Source organism: Onychomys torridus, chromosome 1, assembly GCF_903995425.1.
Source record: "Onychomys torridus chromosome 1, mOncTor1.1, whole genome shotgun sequence".
Taxonomy (NCBI): Eukaryota; Metazoa; Chordata; class Mammalia; order Rodentia; family Cricetidae; genus Onychomys; species Onychomys torridus.
Genome location: NC_050443.1, coordinates 158,380,983 through 158,404,711, shown reverse-complemented (window position 1 = coordinate 158,404,711; position 23,729 = coordinate 158,380,983). Strand labels below are relative to the sequence as shown.

General features: G+C 40.5%; 1 protein-coding gene across 3 annotated transcripts in view; it reads right to left on the bottom strand.

The window, feature by feature from the left end:
• LOC118586837 (cytochrome P450 2C70-like) overlaps positions 1–23,271 on the bottom strand; it is a 45,890-nt gene extending 22,619 nt beyond the window's left edge. Inside the window, exons 1-3 of one of the 3 annotated variants that reach the window (XM_036192203.1) lie at positions 23,101–23,271; positions 9,166–9,328; positions 6,324–6,473 (exon numbers count right to left, since the gene is read on the bottom strand). In XM_036192203.1, coding sequence (XP_036048096.1) covers positions 6,324–6,473; positions 9,166–9,328; positions 23,101–23,268 — 481 coding nt within the window. In that variant the 5' untranslated portion in view covers positions 23,269–23,271. Of the gene's footprint in view, positions 1–6,323; positions 6,474–9,165; positions 9,329–14,894; positions 14,907–23,100 lie in introns of those variants that run through there. The other 2 variants (XM_036192195.1, XM_036192213.1) reach the window with 2 other exon arrangements.
• Positions 23,272–23,729: the final 458 nt, after the last annotated feature.

Sequence of the window (23,729 nt, the reverse complement as noted above, 5' to 3'; positions counted from 1 at the left end):
TCTTTTTGAATATTTGGACTTAATAAACATATTATAAAAATTTTTAGAGAAAAAAAATTGACTTAAAACTTGTTAAGATTTGTATACACACTATGAGGGACAGCCATAATTAGATTTAAATCAAACATATTTAAAAATATTTTAAATCATCTATCTTTATGGTTTTCCTCTTCTGAATGAGGAGTTAAGGAGATTCTATAGACTACAAATTAGAAGGAGCTTATCAGATAGTTTATTTGGGGGACACAGAATAAAGAGTCTCTCAGGCCTATGGAGGTCACAGTGATGACTCCTCTCTAAGTATCTCACACTCCCAACTGTTTTAATTTGAAATTTTAAGGTCTGTATGAGGATTGGATATTAACTTCAAACTTCATTTGTTCTAGGATCTCCCTGTGACCCAGACTTCCTTCTGGCCTGTGTTCCCTGCAATGTGATCTCTGCTGTCATTTTCCAGCATCGTTTTGACTACAATGATGACACTTTCAAAGGCCTCATGAACAATTTTCATAGAAGTATTGAAATTTTAGCATCTGCTTGGATCCAGGTGAAGTTCAGTTTTATTTATATGTGGTGGTTTGAATAGGGGTGCCCCTCCATAGACTCCTGTGTTTTAATGCTTTGTCCACACCAGTGGCACTATTAGGAGGTGTGGCCTTTTTTGAGTAGGTGTGGCTTTGTTGGAGGAAATGTGTCACTAGGGTGTTGGCTTTGACTTCTCAGATGCTCAAGTCACTCTCTGGTTATCACTGTCTTCTCCTGCTGCCTGCTGATCCACATGTAGAACTCTTAACCTTCTCTAACACCATGTCCACCTGCATGCTGGCTGCTTCTCACCATGATGATAATGGACTACACCTGTGAAACTGTAAGCCAGCCCCAATTAATTGTTTTCCTTTATAAGAGGTGCTGTAGTCATGGTTTCTCTTCACAGCAATAGAAACCCAAACTAAGACATTGTATGTGAAAATATTATGTGACACAAGTCTATGCTTTTACTGTTTAAAAGCTAATACTCAGTTTATGACCTTTGTGCATCTGAAATCAGTTTTTGAAGGGCTGGAACTCTGAGAAAATGTGGGTAGTTTTCACTTTCAAAAAAGAGGCCATTTGAGTAAACTCTGGAATATGAAATGTCTTCTACAGGTGTTGAGGGGAGTAAGAAGCTGTGCACTGACTAGTGAATTCTTTTCTATAACTGTCATTTTTACTGGAGGATCTCTTTTTTCCTCTTTGACTCTTATGGTGATATTTTATTTGTACTGCAATGTGATTTATTTGTATGTTAATAAAGTTGCCTTGGAGTCATAGCAAGCCATAGCAGAAGCGGGGGGGGGGGGTATGCCTTTAATCCCAGCACTTGGGAGGCAGAGCTAGGTGGATCTCTGTGTGTTCAATGATACAGCCAGCATGGCAACACATGCCTTTAATCTCAATACCAATCATAGAAAGACTTGGAGGTCTGTATAGACAGGTAGTGATGAGGAGGTCATGTGGTTGGGTTTACAACCAATGAGAAGCAGAACAGAAAGTCTATGAAAAGAAAATACACACAAAAGTAGGTCTCTTGCTGAGAGAAGGACAGGAGTGGCAGTGAAGGATAAGATTTATAGCTCTTAACTATTGCTATGACCTTTTGGCTTTTAACTTTGCAATTGGCTTTGTGTTTCTTATTTAACAAGATGGTTACATCTACAGATTCCCTTCTTTCTTTTCACCCTTTCCTCCTTACATCCCTTACTATTTATTTGTTTTATGTTAGAATATACTTGCCCAAAACTGATTTTCACTGTTAGGATATTTTTGTACTTTTTATTTTATTAATTTAATTTTATATATCAGCCATGGGTTCTCCTGTCCTTCCCCCCTCATGACCCTGACCCTGCCTTCCCCACCACCACCCCCATTCCCATGTCCTCCAGGAAAAGACTCCCCTGGGGATTCAGCTAAACCTGGTAAATACAGTGCATCGGTTCCAGTCCTCTCCTTCCAGGCTGAGCAAAGAGTCCCCACATAAGCCCAGGTGCCAAACAGTCAGCTCATTCACTAAGGACAGGTCCCAGTCCCACGGCCTGTGGCCTCCCAAACAGTTCAAGCTATTCAATTGTCTCACTTATCCAGAGGGCCTGATCCAGTTGGGGGCTCCAAATCTTTGGTTCATAGCTCATGTGTTTCCATTAGTTTGGCTATTTGTCCTGTGCTTTTTCCAATCTTGGTCTCAACAATTCACACTCTTACAGTCCTTCCTCTTTCTTGAAAACTGGATTCCTGGAGCTTGACCAGGGGCCTGGCCATGGATCTCTGCACACTTCCATCAGTTATGGATAAGAATTCCAGCACGACCATTAGGGTGCTTGGCCATCCGATCACCAGAGTAGGTCAGATTGTGCTCTCTCTTAACCAATGCCAGTACTCTACAGTGGAGATAACATTGTGGATTTCTGGGGACCTCCCTAGCACTTTGCTTCTCTATTCTCATGTGGTCTTCATTTATCATGGTCTGTTATTCCTTGGTCTTCCATTCTGTTCTTGATACAGCTGGGATATCCTGCTCCGCTAAGCCTCTCTTCCCTCGCACCTTGCCCTTCATTACTCCCACTGTTGTCCAGGTTGTTCATGTAGATCTCATCCATTTCTCTGTCATTGGGCAATCCCTGTGTCTTTCCTAGGGTCCCGTTTTCTAGATAGCCTCCCTGGAGTGTGTTAGCAGTCTAGTCATCTTTGTTTTACATCATTGATAGACAGGATTAACATAGAAAAAATGGTGATCTTACCAAAAGCAATCTACAGATTCAATGCATTCTCATCAAATTACCAACACAATTCTTCACTGATCTGGAAAGAATAATACTCAACTTCATATGGAAAAACAAAAAAAAAAAACCGGATAGCCAAAAGAATCCTGTACAATAAAACAACCTCTGGAGGCATCACAATCCCCAACTTCAAGCTCTACTATAGAGCTACTGTAATAAAGACAGCTTGGTACAGGCATAAAAAGTGACATGTGAAGCAATGGAATTGAATTGAAGACCATGACATTAACCTGCACACCTATGAACATATAATTCTTGCCAAAGAAGCCAAAAATGTACAATGCAAAAAAGAAAGCATCTTCAACAAATGGTGCTGATATAACTGGATATCAATGTGTAGAAGGCTGCAAATAGATCCATATCTGTCACCGTGCACAAAACTTAAGTCCAAGTGGATCAAAGACCTCAACATAAATCCAGTTACTGTGAACCTGATAGAAGAGAAAGTAGGAAGTATTCTTGAATGCATTGGCACTGGAGATCACTTCCTAAATATAAGACCAGTAGCACAGACACTGAGAGAAACAATCAATCAATGGGACCTCTAGAAACTGAGAAGCTTTTGTAGAGCAAAGACACGGTCAACAAGACAAAGCAACAACCTACAAAATGGGAAAAGGTCTTGATAACCCCACATCTGACAAAGAGCTGATATCCAGAATAATGAAGAGCTCAAGAAATTAGACATCAAAATGCCCAACAGTCCAATAAGAAATGGGCTAAATCTCCCAGAGCCAGTGTGTGATAAATATTTTAAACGTGGAAATGAGATATTCACATTCTCAGCAAACCCATGGTATACCTTATATTTCCAGCTCATCTACTTTCACAGTTCCACAAGAATGGGGCTCCTCAATTTCCTAGTAAATACTGGAGTGAAGGAAGTGGGGGATAACAAGGCAGAATGCAGGGCACATAGGCTGATACCTGCTATACATAAGGAAATACAGTCCCTTCTATTTGTGGGAAAGCTGAGATAACAGGTCAGAGCCTTCTGGTGTTAGAGAGGAAGTAGAAATATCAATTTCTAATCATTTTCTGAATAAAAATCTTAATAAGATTATTAATTAACTTATAACAATATCATGGATAATTATCCTTGTATTTCACAGAAGCTTCTTTTTTGCCAGATCGAGACTATTACAGAATCCATAACTGAATGCAGAGAATAAGTGACTCTGGGGTACCCTTAACTGATGTATCTGCAACGCAGACTCTACACTTAAGGCTCAGGGAAAAATCACAGAAAAAGAATAGAAGAGAGAGTAGGAGACAGAGTACAAGGACATCTGCTATTAAAAATTGTCCCCTAGACATGACAGAAAAAAATGCACTGAAGAACTTTCAAGGATGTGGTTGCCTGAATAACAGCAGCATAATGACAGTAGTTAATTTGGCAACCAGAACAATGGAAATCCCACATGTCCCTATCTATAGATAAAAAGCTACAAGCAATCAATGACTGCTGAGATGGACAATCATTATTCCAAGGATAAACTCCCACAGAAGTTGTCCAATTCTCAGTGGTCAGCTCTGGGCATATGTACATAAAAGCTACGATAAATGGGCTCAGTAGATTGAGTATACAAGTGTGCATATATACGTTTATATGTGTAACAATAATAACAACAATAAAGAAGAGATCATGAATTTGAGAGGGTAGTGGAAGTGATATAGACCAGGACAAATGTACCACATTCTCAAAAAAAAAAAAAAATTTGTATATGCCTGTTCTTATTCAGGCAACATATCATTGAGTGTTCATCAGTACATTTTCCCTGTCGTGTCTAGGGATTAATTTCCAGTAGCAGATGTTCTTGTCCTCTGAGGTACTGCCAACTACAAAGGATGTATTCTTGTGTGTTGTTTGCACATAACTTAGCCTGAAATGAGGACATCTGTAATTGTGGGGGAGGGGGGAGATAGGAATCAACAAACATAAGTAACATGCAACTGCATTTAACAAAGTACACTTAAGACAGCTTAAATGGACCTTTCTTGTGTAAGGATGACAGAAAGTGCAAATATAGCTAAATGTTTGAAAGTGTAAGTTGTGTTTCGGGAATGTACTAAAGAATATGATACACACATTACTAGCTCTCAGGTCCATCTAATACTAATCCTTTTGCACCCACATCTGGACACATGGACTTAAAGGCCCAGTGTGTCTGTATAAATTCAACTCATGTTAGCCTTGGGTAACACAAGGACTCCTCATCCTATATCCACCTCTTAAGATGGAATCTTCAAAGCACTACCTACCTCTTCCCTGATCTTTCACAGCATTTGCAGACAAGATTTGTTATATTATAATTTAGATATATGCAAAATCACTTCCCTTATATGTTTGTATCCCAACACATTGTTTTACTTACTCAAGTTTCAAAATATTATTCTAAGAAATTCACAGAGATTACAAAGATCTACACTGATGTTTAGGCACTGTATGCTTTTATGTTGCTAACAGGAAAGACTGATATAAATCCATCAACCAGAAGTAGAGTGATAGAATGAACTACACTGAATCTAAATCTGCAGAACACTATACTACTCAGCTACTAACATTCTGAAATCCATCAAGTGATAAACACATGAGGATAAACAACACATTAAATTTGAAAATGCAGTATGTTCTTTTTGATTTCGCACATGTCTAATGCATAGCATGATACTATATATCACCCAAATAACCTTCATTGACACACTCACTTCATTTCCACATATTTTTCCACAGATCAACCAGATTATGTGAAACTTGTCTCTAATAATTACATTTTATGCAATAAAAATAGTAAATATGCATTTAAACCATTTTAGAATATTGATTTAAAACATTATTCACCATAGAAAACAAAATATTATTTTAATGATGTTAAAAATATTTAGATACCAAAGGTTTAGAGCTATATATTTTTGTGACTGTGACCTCATTCCCTCTTACCTGCCCCCTGCCCACTCTTTCTCCTTCCCCATGCCTTATACCTACATATGTGCACACAGTCATGCACTGAGATTATTACTGTGAACAATTGTACCTGATATATTAGATAATTTGGTCATCCTGTAATGTTTCTCAAGAAATTAATTGACAGCTTTCTTTTCAAAATTAATGCAACCAAACTGCATGTTTTCCTTCCTGCATTCATAGTAACATTTCCAACATTCTCCTACTGTTACATGTGGTACTGTTACTCGACATAGCCTACTAATGTAAAGTTCATTTTCTGTGCTACTTCCGTGTCTAACTTTAAAAATATTTTGTTTGTAGCTTTCTCTCCTTCCATAATCACATGAAAGCCAGAAACATGGATAATACTGAAAGTTAATTGAGTAAAAGCTAGTCATAATGGGTCTTTGAAGAGCTGGCACTGTAAGTACTTTATTTCTTACTGTTGTTGTGTGAGCAGAGTAACCTTAAATTATACTTCTGACTCCATATCTTTTATAAAAAGCCTTTTTGTAATAGCTCTTCTTCCCTATCTGTTGATTACAGAAATAGAAATGCACCATTGTTTTTTCTCAATTCTTTCACCAGACAAAGTGCTTCCTGCTGAATTCGGTCTTCAATAGTTTTCTTTCCCATACCCATTGACCGTAAGACTGTGAGGGAGAAACGCCGTGTTTGCTTCCATGTTTCTCCATTGCTGAAAACGATTCCTGTTGGAACAAAAAAAGCTATTATCATGAATTCTAGTTGAGAGTATTTATTTCAGGAAATAATACTGACTCCTATTCAGGCATAGAAGACAAGGTTGTGGCAGAGTCACTTACCTGATACCTCTCTTAACACAAACTAGTATTTTACCACGAGGAGTCTGGATTTCAAATACTGAAAAACTTGTTTTCCACATTAATATCTCAAAACCTCAGTGTAATTCTGTGAATCTTTGGTCTCCTTCATTTTGCTGACAATGATGTGGTAGACCACAAAAGCAAATTGTATTCTTTATGATCACACAGATAATAAATTTTAATGAGACCAAGTCAAGGTTAGCTTTTCTGACTGTATGTGAATTTTAGAAAAATCATCAATAGGTAATTCTCCAGGGAAGTGAATACTGAAATACGTTTGTGTAGTAAAGTCGTTGCCTAGGATGGAGCAGATATGGGGTAGGAGTGCAAGACTTCTGCATTGGAAATATTCTCATAAAACTGTGTCCCTGGATAAGGGAGATGGTAACTGACAGATTGTTCTTTGTATTTAACATTCGCTCTCTGCTTGCTTAAACTTTTCATGTATTGTGTTAGCCTTGCATCTAGAAATTTCAACATAAATTCTCTAAATTTAAAACATGATCAAGGTACAAGATAAGCTTATTTAAAAACCAAAGATTGTCAAGGAAGAGTCTTAGAGAACAATGCAGAGAACAAAAGATCTCTTGTCACTTTTGCGGGCACCTAGTGGTCTATCAGAAAACTGAACACCTTTATATCAGCTCCAAAAACCAATAACTAGCATTCATTTGGTTTCTAACTATCAGTTTTCAGCTTCTGGCTTCTTTGCTAGGGGTTTGAGGAAGGAAAAGGAAGGGAAAAATGTTGTAATTATGTTATTATAATCTTAGAAATAATTTACAGGAAAAACATTTATAATATCAATGCACTACATAAACATGAGTATTCCTGTGGACCTCTCTTAAAGGAGTATTGATGGGGAATGTCTTTCTGTACGCTGTGGATATGTGTTGCTCTGATTGATTGATAAATAAAGTTTTGGCCTATGGCAAGGCAGCTTAGAGGCAGGCAGGGAAATTCAAAGAGAGAGACAGGAAGAAGGCTAGGACAGATGCTAGCAAGCTGCCCAAGGAGCAGCATGCAATGGCACACAGGTAAAGCCATGGAACATGTGAAAACATACAGATGAACAGAAGTGGGGTGAGTTTGTGTGTAGGAGCTAGTCAGTGGTAGGCCTGAGATAACTGCCAAGCAGTTTTAATTAATAGAAGCTTCTGAGTGATTATTGTATTTCACTATTTTATAAGTGCTGCGGGAACTGTGGGGCTAGGCAGGACCAGAGAAAACTTTCAGCTACAGAATATGGCTCTGTTTTCTTTATTATTCCCCTATATTCAAATATTCCTCATGATTTTTCAAAATGAAAGACTGGATACAAGTCTGGAAATATGTGTATCTATAGTGGTTCCCACACTATACACATTTTAAAAATCATCTGGATCAGTGCTTCTCAACCTTGCTGTTGTTATGACCCTTTAAGGCAGTTTCTCATGTTGTGGTGACACCCAACCATAAAATTATTCCATTGCTATTTCATAACTGTAATTTTTCTAATGTCATGAATTGTAATGTAAATATCTGATGTAAAGAATGTCTGATATTTGACCCCTAAAGAGGTCACAACCCACATGTTGATTATCACTGATCTAGATCACAGGCCATAAAATATTCATATCTGTACTGGTTACCACACTATACACACTTTTAAAATCACTATAGACTTATGCTTCAGTACATGAGGCATAATATTTGGTGACTTGGATATTTTGTCACTTTTCTTTTCCTTTCTTTTGTCGCAGTATCTATGTCATTATGTTTACTGCATGTGACATAAAATATTATGCCTTAGTAACAAGTTTGAACTTAATGTTTGATGAGGACAATATGTATAATGTTAATCAGTTTAGAAAATGGGTTAATGATCCCTTGTAAAAAATACATTTCATTAGTGATCACTAGAGGGAAGGGAGGATAGTGAAAGGTAAGAAAAAGGAGCATGAATTTATAAACAGACAGTGGATGCTACATCTGTGTACTAAAATAGAACACAAAATGCTATTAAAATCTATTAATGTATGCAAATCAAAATTTGTCCAAACCTAAATAAAAATGATATCACATTTACAGCAAAATGGAAGAATCTATAGAGTATTATTTTAAGTAAAAGAAGCCAGAATCTTAAAAAACAATACCTCATTTTTCTGTTATAGAGAACCTCAAGGTGTGTGTGTGTGTGAGTGCATGCAGGTGTGTCATGTGTGTGTTTAAAAGTGTATGTAATGAGAGAAGAAATACCACAGAGAGGGAGAAAAGATCAAAAGGAGAGGTTAAAAGAAAGAATAATATAATATATAAAAGCAGAATCGGGGCTTTTGGGACAGCAAGGGAATTGGTAAGAGGGACAGGAATGGGAGAGAGGAGTGGGGTTAAAAATTAGAGCAAAGGTTGCACAAATAGGACATAAAGAAATCATCTTCATATGTATCTTTAAATAATTATCAATTTTTACAAAATTATTCAAGGACTTATAAATACTTCTAGTTTCTGTTTCCTTGCCTATATGGCTTCATTTTAATATATATAGTTCTGAATTTTCCCTAACATAGAGCCATACCTAACCCTTGGTTGACTTTACTCAGTATTGATGATTGCGTTTTGCCAGAAAACTCATCTCCCCGGTCAATCAGAGCTTCCTTCAGTACTTCGTATCCATGCAGCACCACCGTGGGCTTCATGCCCAGATACACAGTGAATACAGGGCCATACTCTCCCGCTAGCTGGAAACAGAGTAGGGGTGATCATGAGAGAAATACTTTCATTCATAAAAAGAGACATTTTAGTATTTGTGCACTAATTATCTTTAGAGCCAGTAATTTATTAAGAAACTTCACTTAAACAGCCATCATGATTATGGTCTTCTAACATTGCTGTTACTACTATTCTATGCAACATATTTGCTCAGTTTTTTTCCTTTCCCTGTCAAACCTTCATTTGTATCACATTTCTCTTCCTTCCTGCTCTTATAAAAAACAATATGTTTTTTTCCTGAGTATAAGATATCACTCTCTGTTGCTCCACCTGTAAACTAATAATCATCTCCTATCATCCATTTTCCATGTCATCCTTTATGATAAGGTCTCTGAGTTTTAACGGTACTTAGAACACAGCAGCAACGACATTCCTGCTCTCTAGACTGAACATTATATAAGGCTTTATACATTCCAATTACTCTTACAATCATTTGAATGCACAGAGCATGGTGCCTGATGCCAAGCAGCTATTCATTAATATTAAGTGTAAACACAGTCAAGCAACCTGTGAGGCAAAATTACATGTTAAAGAAATAGAAACTAAGGCTCAGAGAGATTTTAAAACTTGTCTCAAGCCATCTGTTAATTCTGAGTATCCAGCCCAGGAAGAATGTGCTATAGTGGAAGTAAGTACTCTGGCGTTGGCTGTCTCAGAGAAAAGATAGATTTCAGGTCATTGCATCAGACTTTAGGGAATGACTGCCACCTGAATCAATGATACAGCAGTCGTTGACACATTATTCAGAAAATATGATAATAATTCAAAATTTCTCAATTCTTAGTTATGTCTTTGGCTTCAAATCAATATATCCTCTAGGAAATATGTAGACTTGAGAACTTATAAATCAACAGATTTTTGTGAGTGAACACCATTCCATTACACTGCAGTTTATCAGAGAATAATTGCTTTACTTAAAAGGGACCTTGGATAGGACATGAACAGAGACTGTTTTGACCCTGAGAATGTAAAAAAATCACCTCCTGGATCCCATTTCCTTCTAATTTTATGTACAGCAATATGTTGCCAGCTGCCCAGGTTTGTCTTTTTTTTTTTTTTTTTTAGCTAACAAAATTTTTATTCAATTTATATACCAACACAGATCCCCTTCTTATCCCTCCTTCCACTCCCCTCAGATCCCCCAATCCCAGTCCTATCCTCTCTTCTGAAAAGGCAAAGCCTCCCATGGGGAGTCAGCAGAGCCTGGTACATTCAGCTGACACAGGTCCAAGCCTCTGCCCCCTGCATCAAGGCTGTTCAAGGAGTCCCACTATAGGTAATGGGTTCCAAAAAGCCAGCTTATGCACCAGGCATCATAGATCCTGATCTCACTGCCAGGGGCCCCTTAAACAGACCAAGCTACATAATTATGTTGCTTATGCAGAGGGCCTAGTCCAGTCCCATGTATGCTACACAATTGTTGCTCAGAGGTTTGTGAGTTCATACTAGCTTGCTCCATCATGATTTTGATGCTTCTTTCTCATAGAATCCATCTTCCCTCTTTTAGACTGGCCTCTTGGAGCTAAGCCTGCTGCTTGGTTGTGGATCTCTGCATTTGCTTTCATCTGTTACTGGATGAAAGCTCTATGATGTCAGTTAGGGCATTCACCAATCTGATTACCAGGGTAGGCCAGCCCAGGTACCCTATCCTAGTAGTCTAAGCTGGGGTCCTCCTTGTGGATTCCTGGGAACTTCCCCAGCACCAGGTATCTCCCTATCCCCATGATGTCTCTTTATCAAGATATCTCTTTCATTGCTCTCCCACTCGGTTCCTGTTCCAGCTCCAACACCCTGCTCCCTTATGTTCTCATCACCTATCCCTACTCTCTATTTCCCCCTGTTGGCCCCAGTTTACTCAGGAAAACACATATATTTACTCTTTCCAGGGTGATCCATGTATTCATCTTAGGTTTGTCTTAAAAATGTTTTTTTCCTTCTTGGACTGGGGAAATGGTTTCATGTATAAAGCACTTGCTGTGCTCACATAAAGCAGAGCACAGTCACAGACATAGGCAATCATATCACTCCCATGACAAGAAGGGAAACAGAGAGGAGAATCCCCAGACGCTCACAGCCATCAAACCAGAAATACACAACAGTGACAGATATACACAAAGGCTCTGTCTTAAATAAAGTGGAAAATAGACAGGTACCCAATGTCATCCTCTGATTGCTCCTCAGTGTGACACATGTACACCCACTCAAATGCACATATCCACACACATTTATACACATCATATATACACACTATCACTCTTCACTTGGGCCTTCAGATACCTGATGAGTAACTAAAATCAGTACAAAACCTAACACTCTGCCTTCAGTATGTACCTGCCCCCTTTACCTTAAACTGTGATTCAATTCCTGGTGGGCTCTACCTGTAGGCTAGGTAAGCATTCAAGTGTTTATCCAAAGTGGCCAAGCCTCCTGCTTCAAGGTGGAAGCCATAGACATAACTAAGGTCTTTTCAAGCTCACAGGTTCTGTTACAGAGCCTCTACATTGACCCTGAAGGCCTCTAGCTATTATGCTAAACCACCAGGAATAGCAGTTCTCTGCAGACGACTCACTTTGTGAAGAATATACTCCCTAAATAAGGCAGTCACATTATGGGAATCAAAGTACCCCATCTAGAATCACAGGAGATTTCCCCTTGGTAGTTTAGCAACCTCCTGAACAAAAAATGAAATCAGTTTTCCCAGCATGAGATGAGCATCATCCCCTACCCTCAGGAACCAGAAACTTCCTCAACACTGATAAGTAAGACTATAATGTGAAAACCCCTAAAGTCTTGCCTTTTTTTTCCACCTGTAAAAGTCCTCAAAACTGTCAACCCAAAGAAAGCCATGGAAACTCTCTCTGTCAGAGTAGCTACAGTAATATAAAAATACCTTTCATTGTCATACTGTTAACTCCTATACCTATATCTCTTTTAAGACAAATGGTTAAAACTAGTCAGTTGAAACCCCAATGGTTAAGCTTTTCTTCTTGGCCCCTAGTAACATCTGAATGAAATCTAGGACCACATATTATTTGGTACTAAGTATGATGACAAAAGAAACTCCATTTTATGCTAGACATCCATCTTGGTACCCATTAGCCATTTGTCTCTCACTCCAGTCCCCGAAAGATAAGTTCCCAGTAATCCTGACTTTGTGAATCCCAAACCCAGAAATTAATTTGTTATGATATGACTAACTGCTTTTGGGGGGTTGTAACCTGCTTACTTAGATACCCAAATATTGTTTTGAGTAACCTCTTAACTTGGCAGAATAGACCAATTTTTCTTGCTTGCTTAGATATTAAAGACCTTCTTGTAGTTTTTACATTAAAAACATTCTTCCTCATTCCTTCCTTCATAGCATGTCTGAGATTCAACATTGTGGTTATTGTCTTTCTAGCAGCTAATGAATAAATCTTTCAATTATAATTGGATTGAGTCTATGGTCTTCTTCCAGGGGTCACAAACTTGATAACATTTAGATGCCCCAGCAAGATCCTTAGGACACCCTAGACTTCAGGCCTGGGGTTTAGGACAGGTCCTGGTAGACTTATGTATCCTGAAATTCAGGCTACAAGGCTGCCAAAATTAATAGGGGATAGGCCCCCCAGGAGGAAGTCAAAGGTGGGCTTGATAGGCCCCAGGGAGCCTCGGTTTCAAATACCACACATTTGCAAACTGAAAACAAAACAAAATCTTCCAGGTAACATAATTCTGAAGCTCTGACAGATCAATGAGTTGTTCTGTTCTGTTTTTGGAATCTAGACATTTGGAGAGAGAAAGGTGTGATTGGATGCAATCATAGACCCAGTTTCCTTAACAGAGGTGATTCCCTCATGTCCTTCTGGTTTTGATATATGAATTAAGGTGGCTACTACATGATGGAGTTTATTTGGTCTCCCTGATTCTGTTGTTGTGTTGTCTTTTCATGCTCTTATCTTTTCTGTTAGTCTTATGTTTTCAAGTTTATTGCAGAGATGACAGTCAGACTGAGCACAGCCCAATTGTTTCTGAGCTGCATGCTCCATTTTTAGGATTTCCACAAGGCAGAGTGTCTTGGTTGCCTGTGGTGATATATTGTGTACCCTAATAAACTTGTCTGAGGATCAGATGACACTGAGCCTGGCAGTGGTGGCACACACCTTTAATCCCAGCACTTGAATTCTCATGCCTTTGCTTGGGAAGCACATTTGCTTTAATCCCAGGAAGTAATATGGCAGGGCAGAGAAAAGTATATAAAGCATGAGGACACAGGAAATCACTGTCTTTAGGCTGAGGATTTCATAGAGGTAAGAACTAGTGACTGACTGTTCTGCTTCTCTGATCTTTCAGCTTTCACCCTGATATCTGGCTCTGGGTTTTTTCATTAAAAGACCATCAAAGATTCTAACAATATCTTTGGAACTTGTGGGGAATGTATTCACAAAAAAGCCACTTGCTTGAGGCCTTGCAGACCCTGGCTGAGATCTAAGCTGCACGAGACCAGAGTCTCCATGCCACATGCTGGTAAAGTTTTTGTTGCAGACTCTCTGCGGCAAACTCCATTAGTTTTGGGTGCTTCAAAATCCATAGGAGTTAGTTGCTTTATTGTGTACCCTTGTGCAGACAGCTGGCTCTTTGGCTTCTTTTTTCCCCTGCTGGGTTGTGGGCTCTCCCTGGATCCCTATCTTGGGCTGCTATTATACTAGGTAGCTGTCTTGAAACCCACTCAGGCTTCTACTATTCAATGCAGAAGCAATCACCCTTATATCTGAATTGTCATTGTTAGTATATTTGATGAGACAATTTGTAGAGAGCTGCGCACAGCCGCACCCATAAGATGGCACTGGCTTCCGCCCCCACCTTCCCGATGGTGAGTGCTCTTGGGAGTAAACAACTCCATATTTGGCTTAGTCCTAGGATCTGGCTTGCTTCCATGAACCTGGACCTATCCGCAGTGCCCACGTGGCAGGCTGGGGTTGGCCACCCAGGGTCTATTTAGGTTATGGGCGGGCTTTCCCCAGGGTCAGAAGATTGTTCAAGGTTCCTGAGTAAACTCTGAAAGAAGAACTCGGTGTTGCGTCTTCCTTGCTGGTCGAGGCGGTCGTGACAAGTGGTGGCCCTTACGAGGCACTTCACTACTTTCAATGAGGGCTCAGAACTTTCTGCAGTCAGGGCAGTGCACTGGTAAGTTCCCAGGTAAATTGGGAACCTGCGACAAAAGCGGGACTAAAGGAAATCCCAGGTAAATTGGGAACCCGCAACAAAAGCGGGGAGGTTTTTGCTCTTCTCTGTAGACAAAGAGAGAGCAGGAACCAAGGGCTAGTTGATAGACGAGCCAAAAGTGAAAGTGAAAGCAAGGAGGTTTTTGCTCTTCTCTGTATACAAAGAGAGAGTGGGAACCAAGAGCTAGTCGATAGATGAGACAAAAGTGAAAGTGAAAGATTGTCTAAAAGGTTGAAAAGTTTTAGACATGGGCGCTTCCACTTCGCACCCAATTTTTTTGGCTCTTAATGAGCTGCTTAGATCTAAAGACCTAAAGGTTAAGAAAAGCACCTTGGAGAGATTTTTAGAGGAGTGTGATGTTGTTGCTCCCTGGTTTGCTGTTTTGGGCAGTCTTACCATTGCCTCTTGGGATAAGTTGGGTTGAGATCTAGATTTTGCCCATGAGCAAGGGACGCTTAAGGCAGGTGTACGTCCCATCTGGAAGTTAGTACGCGGGTGCCTAAAGGACCAGAGATACAATGAAGCTGTGGAGAATGGACAGGCTGCGTTAGAAATGTTACAGGAGGAAAGATCAGAAAAGGTGGGCATTGAGAAGGGACAGGGTGAAAAAGAAAAATTGTACCCCGACCTTTCTGATATAGAGTCTGGAGTCTACAGACTCGGAGGAAGAGATAAGGTCACTTGTAGAACAGACGAAAGAGATGAGGATAAAAGGGAGAGAGAAGAAGAAGAAAAGGGGAGACCCAGACAGAGAAGGATGCTGAGCGCCCTCTGCATGTCAAGCTGCACTCTCGGCTCCCCCTCCCTATGTGGAGGGTGAGGGTGGCGGTTCAGGGTGCACTTTCAGTCCAGGGGTTTGGAAGGCAGTCAGAACGGAATTACATCTGGCTTACCCAGTGTTCCAAGATCCACAAGGAACTGATATGAGGAGCCCTTAGATTTCAAGGTGATAAAATCTCTGGCTGAGTCTGTGTGGACCTACGGGATCACGGCCTCTTTCACTGTAGCCCAGGTGGAGGCTTTGAACAGTCACTGCATGACACCCAGTGATTGGAGTGGGCTTGCACGAGCATGCTTGAGCCCAGGACAGTACCTAGACTGGAAGGCCTTTTTGATTGAATTTGCCAGTGAAGATGCTGCAGCCAATCAGGCTGCCGGATATCCCATTTGGGACAGAGATATGCTGCTTGGTTAGAGCTGATTCGCTAATCAACAGACGGGGTACCCAGTTCAAGTCTATGAACAGATCAATAAGATAGGCATTAAGGCATGGAAGGCCTTGCCCAATAAGGGCGAGGTGAGCGGCAACCTTACTAAGATTTTGCAGGGTCCCATGGAGCCGTTCTCAGACTTTGTCGCTCACATGGTTGAGGCCGCTGGCAGAATTTTTGGGGACCCAGATGCAGCTATGCCTCTTATTAAACAACTTGTCTATGAGCAATGTACTAAGGAATGTACTAGGGCTGCCATAACCCCATATAAGACCAGAGGGCTAGAAGCATGGATGAAAGTTTGCAGAGAACTGGGAAGGCCCCTGACCCATGCTGGTCTGGCAGCAGCTGTAGTCCAGCTGACTCAGAATAGAAAAGGAAACTTGGGTGCTTGTTTTTTAAATGCGGCAGAATGGGACATCTAAAGCAACAGTGCCCTGAGAGAGAGGAAGTACCGCTGAAGCAGGAAAAGGACAACACCCTACACAACCCGGGGTATGTTCTAGATGTAAAAAGGGGAAGCACTGGGTAAATGAATGTTGGTCAGTGAAGGACATAAACGGTCAACCATTGGTTCAAGGCCAATCAGGAGCGCATCCAAAAAATGGACAGCAGGGGGGGACGCCCTCAGGGCCCTCAAATATATGGGGCAGTCGAGAACCAGGACAGGGAATGGAGCCAGGAGCAATGGCCAACCCTTCAACACCCCAAGGACCATGGAGAGCCACTGCGGGCTCAGCAGGATTGGACCTCCGTGCCACCACCAGACTCGTACTGACTCCACAAATGGGGGTCCAGCTGGTGGACACTGATTTTAAAGGACCTCTTGAGCCTGGCACGGTGGGCCTATTAATAGGGAGGTCCTCCACAACCCTACGAGGACTCAGAGTTCACCCTGGGGTGATTGATCCAGATTATACTGGAATTGTAAAGATCATGGTTGAGTCTCCGAGAGGAATCTTGGCCATTTCCCCGGGTGATCGAATTGCCCAGTTACTGATCTTGCCTAGCCTACATGGCCGCTTTGCAGCACAATCAAAAGAAAGAGGGGAAGGCGGTTTTAGATCCACAGGGACAGACTTAATGTTTCTATCCTTGGATATGGATCAGAGGCCAGTGTTAGAACTCACTGTTGATAACAAAAAGATTCTAGGTTTATTGGACACAGGGGCAGACAAGAGCATCATTGCCAAGAAAGATTGGCCATCAGGATGGCCCATACAAATCTCCTCCCAGACATTACAAGGCCTAGGATATGCCAAAGCCCCAGACATAAGTGCAAGACAATTACAATGGAAAGTTGGGGAAGGGCATTCCGGGACTATGCAGCCCTATGTGCTGGAACTCCCAATTTCCCTGTGGGGCAAAGACCTTTTAAAATATATGGGTTTCAGGTTAAGTAATGATTGCTCCCCAGCATCATTTAGGATGATGAATAACGTGGGTTATCACCCAGGTTATGGATTATGTAGGGAAGAAAAGACTCATTAGGGTACAACAAAGGAGCCATAGAGAAGGCCTGGGTTTTTCCTAGGGGCCACTGAGGGAGGTATCCCCATATCTTGGAAGACAGAGGAGCCCATATGGCTTCCTCAGTGGCCGCTTTCCTCTGAAAAGCTGACTGCTGCTAGGGCACTAGTGGGGGAGCAACTCTCTTTGGGACACATTAAGCCTTCAGTGTTGCCGTGGAATACACCTATTTTTGTAATAAAGAAAAGGTCTGGCAAATGGCGCCTATTACATGACTTGCGGGCCATTAATGATCAGATGCAAGTTATAGGCCTTGTATAGCACGTCTTACCATTACTTTCCTCCTTGCCAGCCTCATGGCCTGTCATCGTCATTGATATTAAAGATTGCTTCTTTTCTATTCCGCTGCGGGCTCAAGACAGTGAGAGATTTGCCTTCACTGTTCCTTCCCTAATCATGAGGAACCTGATAAAAGATATGAGTGGGTGGTCTTGCCTCAAGGCATGGCCAATAGTCCCACCATGTGTCAACTTTATGTAGATGAGACTATTGCTCTGCTTCGGCAGAATTATCCTGTCCTGAGATGCATACATTATATGGATGATATTTTACTAGCAGCAAAAGAAACACAAATGCTGGAACAAGCCTATGTAGATCTGGTCAAAATGCTTGAAGGGAGGGGGCTGTTTATAGCCCCTGAAAAGGTACAAAAGGACAAAATTATTAATTATTTAGGAGCAAAGGTTAACGAGAGATGTATCATCCTACAGAAAGTGGAACTGAGAAAAGATAATTTACAAACCCTAAATGATTTTCAAAAATTGTTAGGAGATATAAATTGGATTAGATGTTATTTAAAGTTACCAAATTAGGACTTAAAGCCTCTTTACAACATCTTAAATGGGGATTCTGCATTAGATTCTCTGAGACAATTAACTGAGGAGGCACGGAAGGCTTTACAAAAGGTGGAAGAGAGGTTACAGGGTGCCTTCTTACAGAGGTTACAAGAAGGTAAAGACATTATCCTGTGCATCCTTCCTACCACTGGGTTGTTACGGCAGGATGGGTCATTATTCTGGATTTATTCCAAGATTTCACCAACTAAATCCATTGAACATTACCCTACTGCCGTGGCAAACCTTGCCATGATTGGAATCCAACAATGCCTACAGTATTTTGGGTTCGCTCTGGTTACTATTATAGTGCCTTATACCAGTCATCAAGTTCAAACAGGTCAAAATGATGATCCTCCTGCTCTTCCTTGTGACAATGCAGCTGGGAATGCTGGAAAAAGATGGGGGATACTGTCCATGTTCCCGAGACCAATGCCAGTTTGCCATGATGCCAAGTTGTTTCCACGGTTATTTAGCATTGTAATTGGACCAGAGAGTTTGACAACCTGATGGAACAGCTGAGGGTGGCTATTGTCACGGTGAACTCAACCCGGGTGGATGCTGGATTGGCAGAGGGATTGTCTTTGTGGATCTCTAATGCCATGAATCATCTCAAGGAGTGGGTGGGTCTGGGAGCCTTGACGGGCCTTCTGGTGTTAGTCTCCTTAGTTTGTCTGTGGTGTATTTGTCAGATTAAGGTTTCCCAGCATTGCAATGCAGCCATGATCATTCAGGCCTTTACAGCTATTGAGGCAAGACAGTCCCCCCAGGCATGGCTAGCCACCATGAAGTACTAAGTTCCTTAGCACAGGATGCAAGGCTTGAGCACTGCACTTGGGGTCCATTGCACATTGGATCCTAAGGAGAGCACGCCTGATTGCATGTGGGTAGATACCTCAAGTCCCACCTCTGTGAAAAGGGTATCGGAGGGGTCTGATGCTCCTCTGGTGGCTGACGCCTAAGTGAGAGTCAGTACATTGTCCCTGATTCATTCTTACAGAGATCAGGCCTCTACTCTTACCTGTTGCTATAATAAAAAAGGGGGAACTGTAGAGAGCTGCACACAGCCGCACCCATAAGATGGCGCCGGCTTCCGCCCCCACCTTCCCGATGGTGAGTGCTCTTGGAGTAAACAACTCCATATTTGGCTTAATCCTAGGATCTGGTTTGCTTCCATGAACCTGGACCTATCCGCAGTGCCCATGTGGCAGGCTGGGGTTGGCCACCCAGGGGCTATTTAGGTCGTGGGCGGGTTTTCCCTGGGGTCAGAAGATTGTAGAAGAACTCGGTGTTGCGTCTTCCTTGCTGGTCAAGGCAGTCGTGACAACAATTGGGATTTTTTTAAAGAGAAAATTAGTTAAAAAAGAATGTTTTCCCACATTAAAAATGGGAAACATTTTACAATGGAGGGAATTTTTGTCTCTGTTTGATAATATAATTGACGATCTAAAAATGGAACAATTAAATGAGAGGATAATTAATGTAGATGGGACTTATACAATGTCAATTATAAATATTTCTGTTTTATCATTAAAAACAGTTTATTAATGTAAGTACCAAGATAAAAATTTAGAAAAACTTGTTAAAACAGATCATAAAGAAATTCAGACCCAGACAGAAGAATTTAAAGGTGAACCAATCTCAGCACTGCAATGTATGGTTGCAGCCTAAGGCTTTCAAACAACCAACTGTAATCTATCCAGTAACCTTACAGGAACTGCCAAATGATCAAGGCTAAATAAGAGCTGACTGGACTCCATTGCAAATGTTAGATTTGAGGATACTCAAAGAGCTATAGTGTCATATGATATGCATTTTCCATTTGTGAAGCAGATTGATTTTGTTAGAAAATACTGTACATATATATCTACTCTTGTTCAAGATATTATACTTATACAGATAAAGAGCAGAATTCATTGGCTAGCTTGTTACTGTAAGACTAAGAGGGTCCTCCCACCCAATTGGAAATATGAGTCATCCACAGCCTCTGCTCTTGTGACATAAATTCTCTCGTGTACACAGCAATAAAATCACTTTGAATAATAATAATAAAAAAGATCATGATGAGGAAACCTACAGAAACTAACCAAACTAGTGGGAACTAATGAAATTTAGATCAAAAGCTGTGGAGCCTCAATGGGACTGGAGTAAGCCCTCTGCATAGGAAAGACAGTTGTGTAGCTTGGTCTGCTTAAGGGGTCCCCTGGCAGTAAGACCAGAATTCATCCCTGGTGCATGAGCATGTTTTTTGGATCCCACTACCCATGATGGGACCTGCCTCTACTAAATGTACCCACCATGGGAGGCCTTACATTCTTATAGGAGGGAATGGGGGTGTGGATTGGGAGAGGGAAGCTGGAGGGTCATGAGGAGGGAAGAGGGGGATCTTTGGTATGTAAAATGAATAAAAAATTTTCTTTAAAAAAGTAAAACAAAAAGAGTGAACACTAATAACCACATGGTAGAGTCAATATTAGGCTATTTTGAAATTTTTCTCTGCAACAGAAGTAATCCCAATCTCTTCAGTTTAGCCTCAGGCAAACACTTCAGGCAAGGGCAAAGAGCAATCACATTCTTCACTAAAATATCACAAGATCTTTAGGCAACTTACTAAAATTCTTCTCCTCTGAAACTTCTTGTTCCACATCCCCACATTTCAAATCACCCTCAGACCACTGTCTTCCATGCTCCTACTAATATGGTCTTTAATGGCCTAATTATACTTTTGCATTGTGCATCAACATTTTCAAAAGCCAAAATTCAATTATAACCTATCTAGCTTCTGAATTTGGTGTCATTCTATTTACTGCTGAAATGGTCTTTGTAAGAAATCAGTGAACGTTTCTTTTGGGCCCCATATAACTTTTGTAAATGACTCAGTTTTCTTTCCTACAACTCCAGTTCTGTCCCAAGCATTCAAGGCTGCCATTCAGCATAAAGCCATGGTATGGTCATCATATAGAGATTGCCTTTCTACATTAGCATAGTTTCACTCTCCAAGAAGTTGATCTTGGGCAATTTCCATACCTCTAGCCCTGCTTTGTTGTTCAGTGGTCTTAGCCTCATCCTTCTACCAGGTCCTCGATGGTAATTGGGGACCAGCTTCTAAGACAGTTGTAACCAAATCTCTCCAGTCTTAAGGGATAATCCTATTACAAGTAGAACACGAGTTTAACATCTGCATCTGCTTAAAGCACTCTACTGTTTTCTTAACCTCAAGTCCCAAAGTCCAAATTCCTCCAAAGAAGAAATAGTCAGGCCTAGCACAACAATATTCCACTCCTGGTACCAACTTCTGTTTTAGTTAGGGTTTTATTGCTGTGAAGAGACACCATGAGCATAGCCTCTCTTATGAAGAAGAACATTTAATTGGGGCTAGATTATAGGTCCAGAGGTTCAGTCCATTATCATTGTGTCAGGAAACATAGTCTTCCCCATTATCTTGAGACTTTGTTCATGCCCCCAAATACCAGGACCACAGGCCTGGAAGTTTCAAAGGTGCACCCAAGATAAAGTCAATATCCATAGTCTGTATTTGTCTCAGCAGATTTCCAGTCTACTAAAGACTTCAAACTTCTCCAAACACACCAACTTCAGGGGGCTCTTTGGAATCAGCAAGTCCTGAACTTGCTGAAAAGCACTGTGACCCAGATCCTTCTGGTGAAATTTCCTGCCACCTTGAACCCCAGCATTGGGCCAGCATTCCAAACTTGTGAAAGCTACAGTAGCCCCAGGTGTTCAAACAGAACCTGGGCAGCAAATCAGATGTACCCTGCCCTGTCCCAGCCTTTGACCATCATTTGAGTCTTCCTAGGCCCTGAGAATAATGTCCTAATTTCAGCTGAGAAGCAGTTACTGAAAAGAATATGTTGTTGTTAATCTCCATAAAGAGCTGGAATGTTAGGTCCATGGGAGACTGGTTCCCTTCTATGAAAGAAGCCATTTCCCTGTCACTGTCAAAGAGACAAATGACTGTCTGTGATATCTATAGCATACCAAAGCTCATGCTGCTTCCAGGATCCTTCAGTATCACAAATACTTGTTAAAATTGGAGTGTAATAAAAACATACAAAAATATTACTTGAGAAGGGGGATTGGATCTGATTGAATGGATTACTTTGTGGCTACCAAATTTTACCTGAGTAAAATAAAAGTTTATTTTCTCTGCCTCTCTGCTTTACACATCCTATTTTTATGAATCATTTGTAAAAGTCAATGTCAAACACTATAGATATCAGGGGCCCTAAAATTAAATTTCCTAACTCATTTTCCTAGAGCTAGTGGGGAATGTAATGGACTAAAATTCTCTCCTGTTATTATTAATGTTACCGTAGGCTCTTGCATCATAAACTGGCTAAGCACATATATAAAAAATTCAACACAATTAAAACATTAACCTTTAGCTCAACATAAATGTGAATCAGTGATATAATTTATATGATCTAGAGGCACTGGAATCTTTATTAGCTAAAGAAACTCCATTTTATCATAGTGACCCATTAGCTGTTTGTCCCTAACTCTAGTTCCTGATACATAAGCTCCCAGTAACCATGTCTGAATGACCCCACTAAGAAATACACAGCCATGACCATCTACTTGTTATAATATGACTAACTACCTTTTGGCTTCTGTAACTTTCTTACACAGATATTCAGAGATTGTTTTGAGTCTTATTTACCTCTCTTTTTTGGCAGAACAGACCAGTTTTTGCTTGCTTGCATAGATATGGAAGGTCTTTTTGTGGTTTTGCTTTAAAAAAAAAAACTTCCTTATACCCCTCATCATGACAGTCCTGGTATTCAGCTTTAAAGCTGTCATCCTGCTAGTTGGCAATCAACACATTTTTTTTCAATATAAATGAATTGAGTCTATGGTCCTTTCCAAGGGCCCATAAACTTCATAATACTAAGTATGTATCAGTCACTCATTGAAAATCACTGAAAGGAAGCTAAAAACACTTACCATGTTCAGAGACTTGATGATATTTTTAGTAACAATTTGTAAAATATTTCCAACAACTGGAAAAGGAGTGGGTCCAGGTGGGAGCTTCCCTTTGCCATGGTGCTGATTCCATAGGAAAATAAAACTCAAACAAGAAAGGCAAATCCCCAAGATTATGAAAAGAGCCATTGGTACAATTTGAACAAGTGCACTGGATAGCTTCCACTCCAAGAGTCTATAAATGGAGCTTCAAAGCAGTGAAGTATTTGGACTTTGGATGAGATCTCTTTATCTTCAGTAAACATAGGCCTGTATAAACAGAACTTCCCATTTCCTAAAATTACATTGCCATTTCAACATAACCCTCTCTTCTTCAGAGTGTAATATGAATGACTATAGTTTAACAAATACTATCTATGATGACTATTTTTGGTTAATTGAAAATGAGCTAAAATGCAGAAATAGATGACACACAAGTATTTTTTGCTTAATTCGAAGTAGGAAGATGAACTTCTAATCAAGATCTTGAGTCTGAATGACAAACACCATTAATCTGGGACACATCTTCTACTGGAAATGAGGACATGTAATAAGGAAACTTATGCTCTTTCTCTGCTTGCACTCACTTTGCTAGAAAGTCTACTCCTTCA